Consider the following 16,374-nt stretch of genomic DNA (forward strand, 5'->3'; position numbering starts at 1 on the left):
CATCTGCGAGGATGATATTTTAGGAGCCTGAAGTGCGTGGCTGGAAAGCTCGCAAATCTGTTGTGTAATAACTTGGCAATTTGTAAAGGGGGGGGTGGAATATATCTGGAGCCCCCCAGGATTGTAAACTCCAGGTTAACCGAATTTTTCTGTCATTCTCCTTTGTTCAGAGACTGGATCTTGGCTGAGTCAGTAGTGCTGCTTGAACTACAGCCAGATACTTCATCCAGGAGTAAATTCTTTTCTTCTATTTCAGCAAGTAGCTGCTAGCTCAGAAATTCCACCAAGCATCTTTTCTTCTCCTAATAATGACAGCAGCTCAGTGATCTAATTTAATGTCTTTATCCTTGTTTGTCTGCCCACTGTGCGTGCTTTTGTTAAAATTGATCTCCACTGTCGGAGATTATCGTATAAGTTTTCATCTTCGTCTTCTTCTTCAGCCACTTTTAAGTCTATTTAAAATCATTATTATTATTTTGCAACAACGCACCAGGAATTATTAAGTGCATATGGGCTATTTGCCAGTGTGGATTTTTAACAATGGGAAGAATGGAGCCATTATGTTGTGAGATCTGCGGCACAGGGCAGTATACAAATTTAAATAACAATAATAACAATAAACAAATAAGTGGGAAAATGTAAATTACCCAAATATAAATTGTTTTGCTTTACTTATTTACTTGTCTTTATCTTGTATTTTATTCCGTGAACCACACTGAGATCTTATGATGAAGGACACTATACAAATCTAATAAATAAATAGACTGAAATCAAATCAATGTATGTAGGCTGCTCTGGAGAACTGGTTGTGCTTCGCGGCTGATTTACTTCTGAAGGAGCACTGTCCTCTTTGTTATAGAAGCAGTGTTCAAAACTAGCCAGATGCTAGGCGCATTTTGCGACTGGCGCAGGTCCAGTTGCGACCTCGTGGAGATCTCTGGATACCCAGTTGGCAAAGCGGGTTCTCCTTCATGGAGAGCATGGGTTGTGGTGGGGGCAACCAAGACATCCCTCTTTTACTGGGTGAGTATAGATGGCCACAAATCAGATTGGGCACCCCTCAGTCATTGGGGATAATTTGGTGTTGCAATTTTATGAGTGACTGTTGAGGGGCTGTTTATTCCCTGTGCGCAGCATTGAGCTTCCCCTTTTTGCTGCGTGCATCAGATCACCCTCCCTATACTTACAACAACCGCCATCATGACAGGGTGGGAGATCTCAACTCCTCTCCTTTTCCGTTCCCAGGCGTGCCGTTCCCAAAGAACTTCCTTCAGATCTGCAAGAAGATCTTGTGCCGGCTCTTCCGGGTCTTTGTCCATGTCTACATCCACCACTTTGACCGCATTATCATCATGGGGGCCGAGGCCCACGTCAACACCTGTTACAAGCACTTTTATTATTTTGTGACGGAGCTCGCCCTCATAGACCGCAAGGAACTGGAGCCTTTGGTAAGTGTTTAGTGCTTTATTTATTTATTAGCTGTGGAGGGAAATGCAGAGCCAACAGGGGCAGCTGCTCCTTCCTTGGTCAAGGGTTTTGGTCAGGCCAGTCTTCCACTCAGCATGGACCTTGATTTCTCACTGGTGGCAGAAGTGAGAATGAGTCTCTCTTCAGTTCTGCAGTTCCAGGGCAGAATGAAGAAACCAAAGATCTGGTTTTGTTGGCTTTCCAGATTGTGTTATCCTGCAGATCTCCTGGGCCAATAGAGTCCTACCAGTTTTCTGTCAGTTTCCTTGGGTGTATTTTGTTATGAAGGGAAGTGATGGCACTGACCCATGCCTCGGATGTAATTTCTGTTCCCCCAGGACTTGTAAGTCTTTCCAGAATTGGATTGATCATTCTGGGGAGTATCAAGATTGATTTTACATTCAACCCAGAAGGGTCCTGTTTGTCTCTCCACCCCTCCAATCCATTTGTGTAAGAAAGCTTGCGCATCATATTGCTTAAGTACGGCATGAATAATTTCCCCCCTGTGAGCACACGGCAGTGTGTTGGCTTTTAACCGAATCCAGCTACAATTGCACAATCTACAGGTTGTAGTTGATTGCTTTGCTAAGTTTAATTAATGTAATGGAGTTGCATTTCGGGGGAGGAAGAAAAATCAATCATAATAAAGAGCAAGGAGTGTTTCGAAAGCAGATTCTGGTTTTTCATTGCCAAAGCAAGACGCTACCAAGCAGCTAACTTTTTATATTTGATTAAAAATATAAAGTAAACAAACGACTACATCACCTGTTTGTTGGACCTTCTAGCTATGTGGAAATCTGCACGTGGTTGCAAAGGGCCTGAGAATGTACACCCAAGTTTATGTACCCAACGCGTACTTTGAAACTTTATCTCAAGGTTCAGGGGGCATTGGGGGGGGGGAAGAGGTATATTCAAGTCTAAACACCCACCAGACCTCATCCTCTGAGGCAAGCCATTTCGTGAGAGAGGCACATTGTCGCTCAAGTGCTGGGAAGTCTCAAAATACTAGTATTTGCGTAGTACAAGCCAGTTTTTTAAGAACGAAACTGTTCCAAGTATGTCCCTCCATACCCATGAAACTGACCCGGCAAGGTTAATCTTTTTTATGCAATGCTAAATACTGCTCAATTATTAACTTGTCGCTCACTCATTTAGTCCTGGTTTTTCCCTTTTGTTTCTAAGAGGCTCTCCCATCCCCTCCTAGAAAAAGACGGGAGAGAGAGAGAATAAAATAAAGAACAGGATTGTTGTCTCTATGGATTTCCACTCTGATTTGTAGCATTAATTTAGGGGCAACCAGTGCAGTACTTTCCAGATGTTGTGTCATGCCTGATCATTGGCCATGCTGGCTGGGACTGGTGGGATTTGGCGTCCCATCAACATCTGGGGGACCCCACTTTGCCTATCCTAGTACTGTTTTCTGCTGCTAGATTGCATAGGCAAGATTCCTAGAACGGGAGCAGATATTCTGTGGGGCAACGCTGTAGAAAACAGAGGCCCCATAGAGAATTCTCCTCCTCGCTTGACTATCATTACTATCCTGATTTTCTTTTTCCTTAGGGGGAAACAGCCATGCATTATGATGTTACAAGTTTCTCTGCTCCCACCAGCACCATTTGACAGGATGTGAAGCAGAGAAACTTGACTTGATGTCAAGTCATGAGATGGGGAATCTGGGACGTTCCAGATATTGCAGGACTCCGACTCCCATCAGCCCCTTCGAGCCTGGCCAGTGGGGTCAAGGGAGCCGTGGTTCTGTCCTAAACATTTCTGAAGGAGGGAAGAGCTCCCCATGGGGACTCAGTTTTGGAAGCACTCCCAGAGCGCATGTGTGGCATCTGTTCTTTCCGTGCTGAGGCTTAAGGTTGGTGCAGAAAGAGCCCACCTTGAGAAAGAGCCCCATGTAAGTTTGAAAGGACTGTTCGAGAAGCTCCCATAACCTGGAGGCTCCATAGCACTGAAAGCCTAACAAAAAAGATATCAGGACACATGAATCAGGTGCTCACGCAATTGGCAATTGGTCCTTGCATACTCCAGGTTCTCCCTTTTGGCACTTATGGGCACAAATTGCAGGGGCAGGAGGGAAACATCAGTGAATGGGAACTACTGAGAGTGCTCTGGGCTTTCAGGTCCAGGGAGAGCCTAAACAGAGGAAGCAGGGACCTATTCGGAGGGTGCATGAGAGTTCGCCCAGCGCATGGGAGCAGGGCTGGATTTAGGTTTGATGAGGCCCTAAGCTACTGAAGGAAATGGGGTGTCCAGCTGTCCTTTGTCACCAACAAATTGTCGCTGTTTTTTGTGTTGAATATATGCTATATTGATTGAGCTTGATTGAGAGGTTTCTTTGAAAACTCTTTGAGTTTTTCTTACAGTCAAGGGGTATGTATAGTCTGTTAAGTAATCTCCACATCAAAGATATGTGTTGCATGGATGGAGGGGGACCATGTGATTATGGACGGAGCTCGCAGGTGAAGGGAAGAGGTGGAAAATGCTAACAGGGGCATGGATCGATGGAGGAAGAGCATCATTGTGCTGAGAGTCTTACTGACCAGTTCTGCAAGGTTTTGGGGGCAGTGCTGCAGTTATAGCACATGAGCTGCGCACAACTCGAGCCTCAGCTCAGCCAGATACTGATTCTATGTTTATAAATAGGAGCAATCACCACATTTTGTGCTACCCACCTCCCTCAGTTGACGTGTGTGCTTGGAAGAATTTGGGGAAAGAAATATATCAAAAATAAAATATGCAAATACAAAGTCCATCGTAGCGTTGCGCAAGGAGAAATCTCCCAGCGTTCCCTCTAAATCTGTTTTGGAGCATATTTAGGGGTTGGTTCGTAGAGGTAATTCTACTGTAACTGCACTAATTCAGTTGAATATTGCTCAAAGTTTGGGACGCGGGTGGCGCTGTGGGTTAAACCACAGAGCCTAGGACTTGCCGATCGGAAGGTTGGTGGTTCAAATCCCTGCAACGGGGTGAGCTCCTGTTGCTCGGTCCCTGCTCCTGCCAACCTAGCAGTTCAAAAGCACCTCAAAGTGCAAGTAGATAAATAGGTACAGCTCCGGTGGGAAGGTAAACGGCGTTTCCGTGCGCTGCTCTGGTTCACCAGAAGCGGCTTAGTCATGCTGGCCACATGACCCAGAAGCTGTACGCTGGCTCCCTCAGCCAATAAAGCGAGGTGAGCGCCGCAACCCGAGTCGGTCACGACTGGACCTAATGGTCAGGGGTCCCTTTACCTTTACTCGAAGTATTTCTGCAGGGAATTGCAAAGAGCCACAGAGAGTGGCTGCTCCTGTTGCTATTAGGGAGTCACTTTTAGTCCCAGAGCCAAATGTCATTCTGGGCAAAGGTCCAGAGGTTGCGTGCCTGAGATGTGCATTTTACCTTCATATAGTAGGCTACTTTCTACACACACGCACCCTCTATATCAGGTGTGAGGTACTTTGGCTCTCCATATCTTGCTGAACTACATTTCCTGTCAGCCCCAGAAGCATGGCCAGTGGCCCTGGGTTTTGGGAGTTGTAGTTCAGCAACATCTAGAGAGCCAAAGTTTTTCTACACCCAGTCTATATCGTCCATCCAGGCAAATGAGCAGCATTTCCTTCAGACTTTCGCGGGAATCTTCTCCATTAAATCTTCGTTGCCATGTTCGTAGATCTAAGGAGAGCTCGGTTCAGGTAGCAACAAGTATATAATTAAAAAGGGAACATTTTGCATTTCTTGATGGCTAAATACCAAGGCAGCTGCTTATTTCCGTGCACGTTGAAAATCTGTGCGCAGGTTTGCTTTGCCTCACGTCCATGTTGCTTTCATAATTAACTGGATGTTTAAATACGGGACTGTAATTTTGCAATGCTGACATTTGGAATTATGTGAGTGTGTCGTGTTTGTTTTTCACTTAGCAAACCGCTTTGTGTTGGTGCCTTTGTTGATTGGCCTTTATGGGCACGGAATGATTTAAACGAGGAAAAATCTGCTTCTGTTTTGAAATTGCAAACATTCACAAGCCCACAGAGTCTTATCATTTGGGTCTGCGTAGGCTAACGGGTTTGCTTAAACCGTTGAGTCATCTTGTGCGCTGCAGCTTTTTAGTCTGCTTCCAGTTCAGATGTTTCCAGCTGCAGAGCATCTGTTTCTCATGCAGAAGGCCCCACGTTAGACCCCTGGCATCTTCAGGTGCGGCTGGGAGAGAACCCCCCGATTCTCTGGGGATGCCTTCTAGGAAGATGAGACTGCGGTAGATCAGGGGTCAGCAGACTTTTTCAGCAGGGGGACGGTCCACTGTCCCTCAGACCTTGTGGGGGGCCAAACTATATTTTGGAGGGGGGGAATGAATCCCCGTGACGTGGTGAGGGATGAGCTTCCGTTGCTCGGTCCCTGCTCCTGCCAACCTAGCAGTTCGAAAGCACATCAAAGTGCAAGTAGATAAATAGGTACCGCTCTGGCAGGAAGGTAAACAGCATTTCTGTGCGCTGCTCTGGTTCGCCAGAAGCAGCTTAGTCATGCTGGCCACATGACCCGTAAGCTGTACGCTGGCTCCCTCGGCCAGTAAAGCGAGATGAGCGCTGCAACCCCAGAGTCGACCACGACTGGACCTAATGGTCAGGGGTCCCTTTACCTTTACAGCAAACTTTTTTAGCAGGGGAATGGTCCACTGTCCCTCAGACCTTGTAGAGGGCCAGACTATATTTTGGAAAGAAAAAACCCAGAGTTGCATTTTGAATAAAAGGACACATTCTACTCATGTAAAAACACCAGGCAAGCCCCACAAATAACCCAGAGATGCATTTTAAATAAAAGGACACATTCTACTCATGTAAAAACTCACTGATTCCTGGTCCGTCCGCAGGCCAGATTTAGAAGGCGATTGGGACGGATCTGGCCCCCGGGCCTTGCTGTAGACCATGTGTGTCCCACATATGTGAGTTGCAACTAAAATGTGAGGAGGGTACCAGCTTGCAGAAGCCTAAGCTATGGCAAAATCCTGAGATATGAAGCCAGATGCTTTGGAGGACGGGATCGAGACCAACCCTTCGCACCTGAAGTGGTAGATGATGTTCCCCCATTTTATAGGCATAAAAACTACAGGGAAGACACTCATGTATCAGAATGACTTAGTGGTGAATGACAGCTTTGCTGTCTAGGTCATTTTTTAATCATCTTAAAAAAAAATAGACTCACACCATTACACTTGGTTCCTAGGCAATGGTTGCGCAGGCAGAAAATTCATCTCATTCTGCATAAATCAGCTCTCAGAAGCTGTAAAAGAGAGGGGTACTTTGGTATGGCCCTATAGTGCACTTGCAGCAAAGGGAGAGATGATAATTAATTAATTTAATTTCTGTACCTCCCTTTATCTCAAGATCATAGAGCAGCTTACAAGATAAAAACACAAAATGCCTTACTATAGTAACAAATAATAATAATACTCCCCCCCCCCGAGTTTAAAAGACCATAGGTTAATTACTCAAACCTTTACAAACTCAAGGATTTAAGATGCCTACATGCACTTCAGGTTACATGCACTTCAGGTTACACACTCCGCTAACCCAGAAATAGTGCTTCAGGTTAAGAACTTTGCTTCAGGATAAGAACAGAAATCAGGTTCTGGCGGCACGGCAGCAGAAGGAGGCCCCATTAGCTAAAGTGGTGCTTCAGGTTAAGAACAGTTTCAGGTTAAGAACAGACCTCCGGAACGAATTAAGTACTTAACCTGAGGTACCACTGTACACCTGAGACAGCATTTGTTTAACCCAGATACAGAACCAGATAGGAATCTTATTTTGCGTGTGTTTATTTTCCCATTCAGAGCTGGGATAACCAGTTAGGAGTATTTTGATCATAAACATTTGAGCCTGGGACTGTCTGAGGACAGGATCTGGAGTGAATGAGGCAAAAGCTATTTTGCAGGGCAGTGTTTTCCAGATATTCTGCTGTTTGTATTCCTAGGTATATCAGAACAGAGAAGCTCACAGAGGGTCATCTTTTAATGATTGGGAGAGAAGGCCGGGAGTGGTCCAAAAGCTGTTTTGGGGAGCAGATGTGTTTAATTTCAACATCCACATTCAGGATGCATCTGCACCTTTAAATCAAACAGGGAATTTGGAAAAGTGGGCAAGTAACCACCTGTAATTCATCTCTCTTTGGAAGGCTGTACCGTTAAAAATAGTCCCGCATCAATTTTCATCTCCCGGCCACAGCAATAGGCTTGGCGCCGCTTAGTGGCTAGAAGTCAAAATAACACAAACAGGAGCTGATGCTTGAATCTGTTTTGTCCATTTGAGAACCATCAGAAAGCTGGGGTCAGCAAGGTTTATCTTGCCTGGGCCGGATCAGTTCTGCGGAGATCCCTCCATGGGTTGGATCTCGATTTTCAACGTCTGCACAGGTGCGATTTTCGGCACCGCACTGCGCCGGTTTAGCGCAGCGGGCAACTCAGTTCGGGGGCGGCTCGTGGGCTGGTCAAACGACCTCTGCGGGCTGCTTCCGGCCCATGGGTCTTAGGTTGCTGACCCCTGATCAGAAAGTATCGTTCGGCAAGTCTGTCGACTATTCCTCAGAAATCCCGCACTCGGTCGCTTCCTATTTGCAGTAACAATTCCAGTTTTTGCACCGTCTGCAAATATGAACTGTGGAACTCCCCACCATAGCTGTCAACCGTCCCTTATTTGGCGGGAAAGTCCCTTATCCCAGCGCTGTGTCCCGCTGCTGTCCCTTATTGATGATGTCCCTTAAATTTCCCGGGTTTCAAAGGAAGCAGCTCCTCTCCCTCCCTCCCTCCCTCCCTGCCGGCCAGGGAGGAGGGAGGCTCCAGCTGTGTTGGTTGGCTGCATTGCTCACCCAATAAGGAGTCTAAGAATGACTGGGGGGGTGGAGCTTGCATGCCTTGTACCAATCAAATCGGCCGCGTTGCCTGGGGACTCGCCTTTGCTCAGCGCTTCCCAGCGGAGAGGTGATGGTGGTTTTCCTTGCTGCATCCCCTTTGCTGGGTTGCTATGCTGTGGGAACCATCGCTTGAGGCTTTGTTTGGCTGCTGGCTGGGCTTTCTGCCTTTGGCTTGGAGGGGCTCAGAAGTTGAACATATCTGTGACCGGAAAATCCCTTATTTTGGCTGCTGATCCCTTATTTTCGAGGCTGCTGGTCCCTTATTTTCGAATCTGTAAGTTGACAGCTATGCTCCCCACAGAGACTTAACCCTGGCTTTTGACTCTTGATATGTGTCTTTTGAGGATCAGCTTGGTTTTATTAGTTTTTCTCCCCACTGCGTGGGGAAAGAATTAGAAGTCATATATTAATACCACTGTTACCTGTAAGAAGCAGCTCTGTGACCTTACATGCGTCCATTAGTATTGTGGTGGTTACAAGGCAAAATACATTGTTTTCCCTGTTGTCCTAAGTCTTCTGACATTGTAAACCAGACCTGCGCAACTTGTAGATCCACTAAGCTAAGCTCAAGCCCACCAGCCATGGCATCAGAGAGTATTTGGCGACCGCTTTGTTTTTGAAGTCCTGTTCAAGCAGCAAATACAGGACATTTATTGGGCTGCTGCTGGCCTCAGTCGGTCCGTAGATGAGTAGTAGAGCAGGCAGAAGGTCTTAGGTATTATTCCCAGCATCTCCAGGCATGCCGGGGAATGTCCTCTGCCCGAGCCACAGACTAACTGGTTGTAGACATTATTACTGAGTTAGATGGACGGCCCAGTGATCAAACTTGCTTTATGGCAATTTCCCATGTCCCTGTGCCTTTGTTCTGCACAGCCCTAGCCTAGCATACCCCTTCATGCATCACTGCCTTGCTGTGGCGAAGGGGCTTGGCTCAGAGAAGCTATGAGCTATGCCACGCAAGGCCACCCAAGATGGACAGGTCATAGTGGAGAGTTTTGACCAAACGTGATCCACCTGGAGCAGGAACCGGCAAGCCACTCCAGTATCCCTGCCAAGAAAACTCCATGGACAAAGACAACGAAGACAGGGGTGCCTGGCGTGCTCTGGTCCATGGGGTCACGAAGAGTCGGACACAACTAAACAACAACAACAAAGCCTAGCATAAAGCCCTCTAAGAAATGGTGCCAATTCAAAAATGTCTCTTCCTTCCCAGCCTCAGCCGGGGAATTGCAGGTCACAACCAAGGCCCTAAAATTCACCCATTTAAGGTTAGATTAGAAGCTGGCTTTTCATTTGAGTTCAAAGTGGAGAGTGCAAACAGCAAAGTTCAAATTTTCTTTGTCTGACTTATACAATACAGTTTCTTTTATTGGCTGCTTGATATTTCTTTATTTGTTACCTATAGTTTATCCCACTTAAGGTGTATCCCATTCTATTGGTGATTTGACTGCAGTTCCATCAGCTGCTACTCCCTGATGGAAAACTAACTTCCAATGAGGGGTTACTGGCATATTAGGAATCCCATTGTATGATCTTGAACTGCTTTTTGCCTATCTGTGCAGCTAATTTCCTTGTTTTAAGGTAGGATGCAGAAGATTAGGAAATTAAGCAAGCCATTAGAGCTGTCAGAATGATAAAGGATAGCACACGAATTTGCTGGTTCCCAATACTGCCCTTGAAGATGGCAGAGAGAAGACAAACAGAGAATGTTATGAATACAGTGGTACCTCGGGTTAAGTACTTAATTCGTTACAGAGGTCTGTTCTTAACCTGAAACTGTTCTTAACCTGAAGCACCACTTTAGCTAATGGGGCCTCCTGCTGCTGCCGCGCTGCCAGAGCACGATTTCTATTCTCATCCGGAAGCAAAGTTCTTAACCCGAGGTACTATTTCTGGGTTAACGGAGTCTGTAACCTAAAGCGTATGTAACCCGAAGCGTATGTAACCCGAGATACCACTGTACAGGTGGTGACTATTTTAGGGATGTTCAATCGACACACAGGTCCTTTTTGACCCGGAAGAACGCAGAATAGAAGTGGGGCAGGGCGTAATGGGGCAGGGGGCGCTTATATGCTCTCTGATAATGCATGTGGGGACGCAGGTGGCGCTGTGGGTTAAAGCCTCAGCGCCTAGGACTTGCCGATCGAAAGGTCGGCGGTTCGAATCCCTGCGGCGGGGTGCGCTCCCGCTGCTCGGTCCCAGCGCCTGCCAACCTAGCAGTTCGAAAGCACCTCCGGGTGCAAGTAGATAAATAGGGACCGCTTACCAGCGGGAAGGTAAACGGCGTTTCCGTGTGCGGCTCTGGCTCTGGCTCTGGCTCTGGACAGAGCAGCGATGTCACGCTGGCCACGTGACCCGGAAGTGTCTCCGGACAGCGCTGGCCCCTGGCCTCTTAAGTGAGATGGGCGCACAACCCCAGAGTCTGTCAAGACTGGCCCGTACGGGCAGGGGTACCTTTACCTTTACCTAATGCATGTGGGGTGCCGGAAACAGAACCCCCGCCTGAAATGGCTGCCCCTTGCCAGATCATTTAGCTCAGCATGGGATTGAGGAACTTTTTTTAGCCTATTTGTGTTTCACCCCCCAGGCCTGAGACTCTCCTCTACTTGTTGACACTGTCTGGAAATACTTCTCCAGGGTTTCTGACGGGAATCTTTCCCAGGTTTTCCTGGAGATGCTGAGAATTGAACATGGTGCCTTCTCTATGCACAGCAGGCGCCCTGCTGCTTGGCTCCCCAGCCCTGTAGAGATGCACATAATAACCGCTGCTGGTGTCAAAAACCTGCCCAGATTTGTGATATGTTAAAGGAGCGACTTGTGACTTTAACTGCTTCCATTGTTTTACAGAAAGAGATGACAGCCCGGATGTGTCATTGAAGAACCACTGTTGAATGAACGAAAAACACAATTTCCTGCTAACTAAAGAAGACCTAGAGGACACGCCAGCCCTCAGAGGGAAAACTTGCCTCCTTTAATCCTTAAAAAGCAGGAACCGTCAGGGACAGAAGTTTATTGCTTTCACAGACACCTTCCCACAGTTGTGTATGCTCTTAACCCTAAAAATGCTGCTCAGTACCTCCTTGGAATGATGTGGATGACTTGGAAAGAAAGGACAAAATGACTCTTTTTTCCGTATTCCCTGAATTGAGTGAGGAGGAACTCGTCAGACTACAATTTGATTCCGTCCACCTTCCTGCTCTTAAAGCTTTACTGCAAGTTTGGTCTCTCGGTGTACTTTCAAAACCAACTATTGTTAAACTGTGGTTATAAATACATTGCTGTCGGGTATAGTACATGTTAAAGACCTCAGCAGAGTATCTGTCAGCCTGTTTTTTGCCTAAAAGGGGGGAAAGAGATGATGTGCATTACATACACACACTCACACACACACACACACACAAGAAACTGAGATTGATACTTTAGGCATCAATCTTTGTTATCCAGAGCTCAGGTAGGGAAGTGGCCAATTGCCTAGTGGAACAGACAAACTGGTTTTTTCCACTTGAAACTGTCATGCCTTAGAAAGGTGGCGACTTTCAAAACACCATGAGTTGTGTGTGTGCTTCTTGCCTGTGCTACATACAGCTCTCTAGGATTGATACCTACAGACCTTAACTCAGTCCTGAAACCACTTGCAATGATCACCACAGTCCTGAGATCTCAGATAAAAACTGGGGGCTTTCTCTCTACTTTCCCCTGGCAACAGGCTCACTCAAACCGGGAAAAGAAATGCCAAATCTTACACACACACACACACACACACACACACACACACACACACGTTGTTTTCCAGCTCATGTTAGTGAGTAGCAATGGCAGTTTCTGGAAGGAGGCCATAGAGAATGCTCTGATGCATGAGATTCATGGATTAAATACAGTGGTACCTCGGAAGTTGAGCGGAATCCATTCTGGAAGTCCGTTCGACTTCCAAAACGTTTGGAATCCAAGGCGTGGCTTCTGATTGGCTGCAGGAAGCTCCTGCAGCCAATCGGAAGCCGCGCCGGACGTTCGGGTTCCAAAGAACATTTGCAAACTGGAACACTCACTTCCGGAACGTTGGACTTGCAAGGCCTTCAGGATCCAAGGTACAACTGTAATACATTTCAGAATTTGGAAGGCACAGTTTGCGTGTGCACGCAGAGTCCACTAAGGAAACAAAAAGCGCAGGTATGGGGAACCTGTGGCCCTCTAGAAGGTATTGGACTACAATTGCCAACATCCTTGACTATTGGCCATGCTGGCTGGAGCTGATGAGATTTGTAGTCCAACATATGGAGTGCCACAAATTCCTGTTCCTGATTTCGAGAGAATTATTATTGTTGTTATTTTAAAAAAGGAAGGCAGTGACAACTTCTGAGTGACAGTAAGAGAGAGATAATATGAGTCGCAAAGAATTCCAATTTGTTAGCCCCATAAGCGTCACTCAGCTGCACCATGTTTATTGAAATCAGTGACTTGTAGGGCATTTTCAGAGAGCTGGCTTGTGCACACCCACCTCTGAACTGCAGTTATAGTGATTGAGAGCTACACTATGAGACCATAGTACATGTCGTGATCACCTATGCAGCTTTCTAGATCTTCTTTTACCTTACTCAAGATGACCTGGCAAATACTTCGAAACGCCACTGTGCCTCAATTATTTTTCTACTAAAACGTTTGTTTTCTTTCTTGACACTTCACTTACCAGGAAATTGGTGGTTGGTGTGAGTGTGATACTGGTTTCAGTGTTGAGTGGGGGAAAGGAGACCTTTGTTTGAGGAAACGATAAAAGTAGCATGGCTTTAAGGCGGCATCCCAGTGCTTGTTAAAAAGCGATGCACTTTGTATGTGCAAGAGATCTGTAGTTGATAAGTTGCATGTGTGGCTGACTGGAGTGGTTATGTACATGTCTTGTTCTTCCGATTGCTGTCCTTCATTCCTAATTTTATCCCTTCTCATAATATGAAAAACAAACTCCTTGTTGAATGTTGCAAGAATCATGATTGAATGTTGCAAGAATAACGATTAAGATGATGATGTTAGACTCATTCCATTTTGTCTGGTGTCTGATAAAATACCCTCACTCCAAAGCTTAGTAAACAGATGAATTGTCACCCAGTCTTAGCCAGTGAAATTGATATTGGTGACATCAGCAAACAGCCAAGAGATATCCACGGCTAAGCCTATTAACCAGTATTTACTGACAGTTTTAGAGATGCAATTTAGAAAACGAAAGGAGTACTGCAGAATTCGCCATGTGCCTTCTGTGGAATTTAGTCCAGTCTTTGATCATATAAATAGCTTTGGAATTTATTTGTCCTTTGACTAACTGGTAATACTTTGACTTTTTGAAAATCAATAATTTGGAAACTAATCCCACAGGAGGTGAAGATTTAAAAATATTGATGGGACAAGGCAGCATGTATTAACCTTGCAGCATAATGTGCATCGAAAGATGTTGGAAATCTGCAAGAAGTTATTTTTGATATGCACATGTTTTTGTTCCCATATGGTCTGAATACCAACTTTTACAGTTAACACAAAAATGTGAAGTTTTGAATCACAATATCAGTGTAATGTTTTTCTATTTAAAGATGAAGGTTTATAATATGCAGAAGTGCTAAGGGAATGGATTTGTGATGTCACAAGGGCAAATCTCATCACTGTTAGGTAGAGGTGGTTTCTACTGCAAACTGGTAAGAACCAGTTTCCCCTAACCTCAGTCCTGACAAGAACATTGTACATTTAAACACAACACAGTGAATGAGCTACCCCACTTCTACCACTCAGGATTTAAGTGGTAAAGATTACTGTTTCCATTTAAAAAACCACACCACTTTACTGGTTTAACTTTCTGCTATTTCAAGAATTTTCAAACCTAAGCCAGGATCAGAGCAAGCTGACAACTTCCACATGTTAAGCAATGTTTTGGATACTCAACTTCCTGAACCTACCGCCCATGGCACCATGCCAGCAGATGGCACATTTATATTTTGAGGACGAAATTCTTTGTGTCTGTTTCTTTTAATAACCTGGCATTTAGAATTTATTTTAACATGTAATCCCAGGGGAATTAAATAACAGGGACCTTGATTGGGTTGATTGGAACCACTCTGGGTAAGATTTTGGAAGAGCTTTGAGGCAGCAGGACAGCTTTAATACAATTTGGTGAAGCGCTCTTGTCTCATTGCACAGAGTTGCTTTGTAAGGCGTGAAGTGGCCAAATTCTAAGCCACTACTCTGGGTGGGTGGAATCGACTATTGCTCTCCATGGTTCCTAGTGGTAGAAGATGCACTGGAAGCTCAGTTTTTCAAAAGTAGTCCATATAAATGAGGGCTCAAAGCCTGCAAACTGGCCAGAGATCTCTGTTGAATTTCACAACGGTTAATGTCCCAGGATACAAGATAAAGCTGATGGGAGTTTATCAGAGAGGCCCTGGGGTCCCTGTTCACAGATTGCCGTATTTTTCACTCTATAAAACGCACCAGACCACAAGACGCACCTAGTTTTTGGAGGAGGAAAACAAGAAAAAAAATATTCTGAATCTCGGAAGCCAGAACAGCAAGAGGGATCGCTGCACAGTGAAAGCAGCAATCCCTCTTGCTGTTCTGGCTTCTGGGATAGCTGCGCAGCCTGCATTCGCTCCATAAGATGCACACACATTTCCCCTTACTTTTTAGGAGGGAAAAAGTGAGTCTTATAGAGCAAAAAATACGGCAATCTACAGAAGGTAACAATGCTGCTAAGTCTGGATCTTAAGCAGCTCACTCTGATGATGATAAAATATTTTTGGGAGCATTCTATTTTACGGACAGTGAAAGGTGAGTACAAATTCTTTGCAGCTGCCTTTCCCTAAACTGGTCGCCTGCAGATATATTGGTCTACAGCTCCTAGTAACGTGGCCAGTGATCAGGAATCATGGGAGTTGTAGGCCAAAACATCTGGTGGCCACTATGAACTGATTTTCTCCTTCTGAAGTTTTGAATAAAACATGGCTGGCCTGAAATTTCAACAGTTTATTAAACACAGGCATAGAAACGCCGTCTGTCATGCATTCCCAACTCTGTTTTGAGAACCCAGCAAAAACCAGATATTTGAAACTGATAAATAATGCTGCTTCTTTTTGACTGTTCAGGTGTCCCTGCTTTGAAGTGGGTATAGTTTTATGTCGGAACAGTTTCCCAAGGAGCACAGGTAATGTGTCTTACCTGGTCTGTGATGGTATGTGGAAGTTTCCCCTCCACTAATTTAGACAAAGACTATGGTTTGTTTTGTAGTGTTTTTAGGGTTAACGTTTTTCAGCAAGTAATTGGTTAGATTACATCGTTCTTTTTCCGCCCCATCAACCGATCAAATTCTACCACTGTGGGCTTTAGCAGTGTCAAAGTCAATGCATTTGCAGAATATTTTAGTTATGTGTGTGATTAAATTAAGAGTTCAACTGTATGATGAGACCAATGCTGTCAATGAAATAAAATGAGTTTTACAAAACGATATAAAGTTGCATCAATCATAATTCATGCTTTTAAACAACTGAAATATCACACAAAAAGCAGCACAACCCAACAGGTGTTCTGCATCAGCATCATAGAGCGAGATGAGCCCACAACCCCAGAGTCATCCGCAACTGGACCTAATGGTCAGTGGTACCATTACCTTTTTACTTTAATTAAAAATGTTGAAAAAGTTTTGGAGTCAGACATTTTTCTTGGAATCTGCTTGCCCTGATTTATGTCTTGAACAGCCCAGCACTAAAAAGACCAGTTTAGATCCAAGACATTGTCGTATTTAAATTAGACTAATTAAAACCAATGTGGCTTAAGTTATGAGTAACTTAAGTCTCATTGTTCCAGTGGGCTTACTCTGCATATGACTTAAGTCTGGATCTAACCCAGCTAGCTAGATTCATTCATGCTGTGAGCAAACTGATGAGCCTTCTCATCTGTTGCAGTACTTTTCAGACTGGTCCAAGAAACTCAGGAGCTTATCAAAAGAAAGTACCAGCAATGGAGCACAAGGAGTTTGAAAGCATTTAATCTGCC

At 45.2% G+C, this 16,374-nt stretch overlaps 1 protein-coding gene across 4 annotated transcripts in view; it reads left to right on the plus strand.

Moving 5' to 3' along the window:
* The window catches only part of MOB3B (MOB kinase activator 3B), a 110,351-nt gene extending 94,519 nt beyond the window's left edge, over positions 1–15,832 (plus strand). For all 4 annotated transcript variants that reach the window (XM_079959834.1, XM_079959831.1, XM_079959833.1 and 1 more), the window contains exons 3-4: positions 1,246–1,448; positions 11,200–15,832. In XM_079959834.1, the coding sequence (XP_079815960.1) occupies positions 1,246–1,407 (162 nt within the window). In that variant the 3' untranslated portion in view covers positions 1,408–1,448; positions 11,200–15,832. The remainder of the gene's footprint in view (positions 1–1,245; positions 1,449–11,199) is intronic.
* The last annotated feature ends 542 nt before the right edge of the window (positions 15,833–16,374 follow it).

The sequence above is a fragment of the Podarcis cretensis genome, assembly GCF_951804945.1.
Source record: "Podarcis cretensis genome assembly, chromosome: 17".
Taxonomy (NCBI): domain Eukaryota; kingdom Metazoa; phylum Chordata; class Lepidosauria; order Squamata; family Lacertidae; genus Podarcis; species Podarcis cretensis.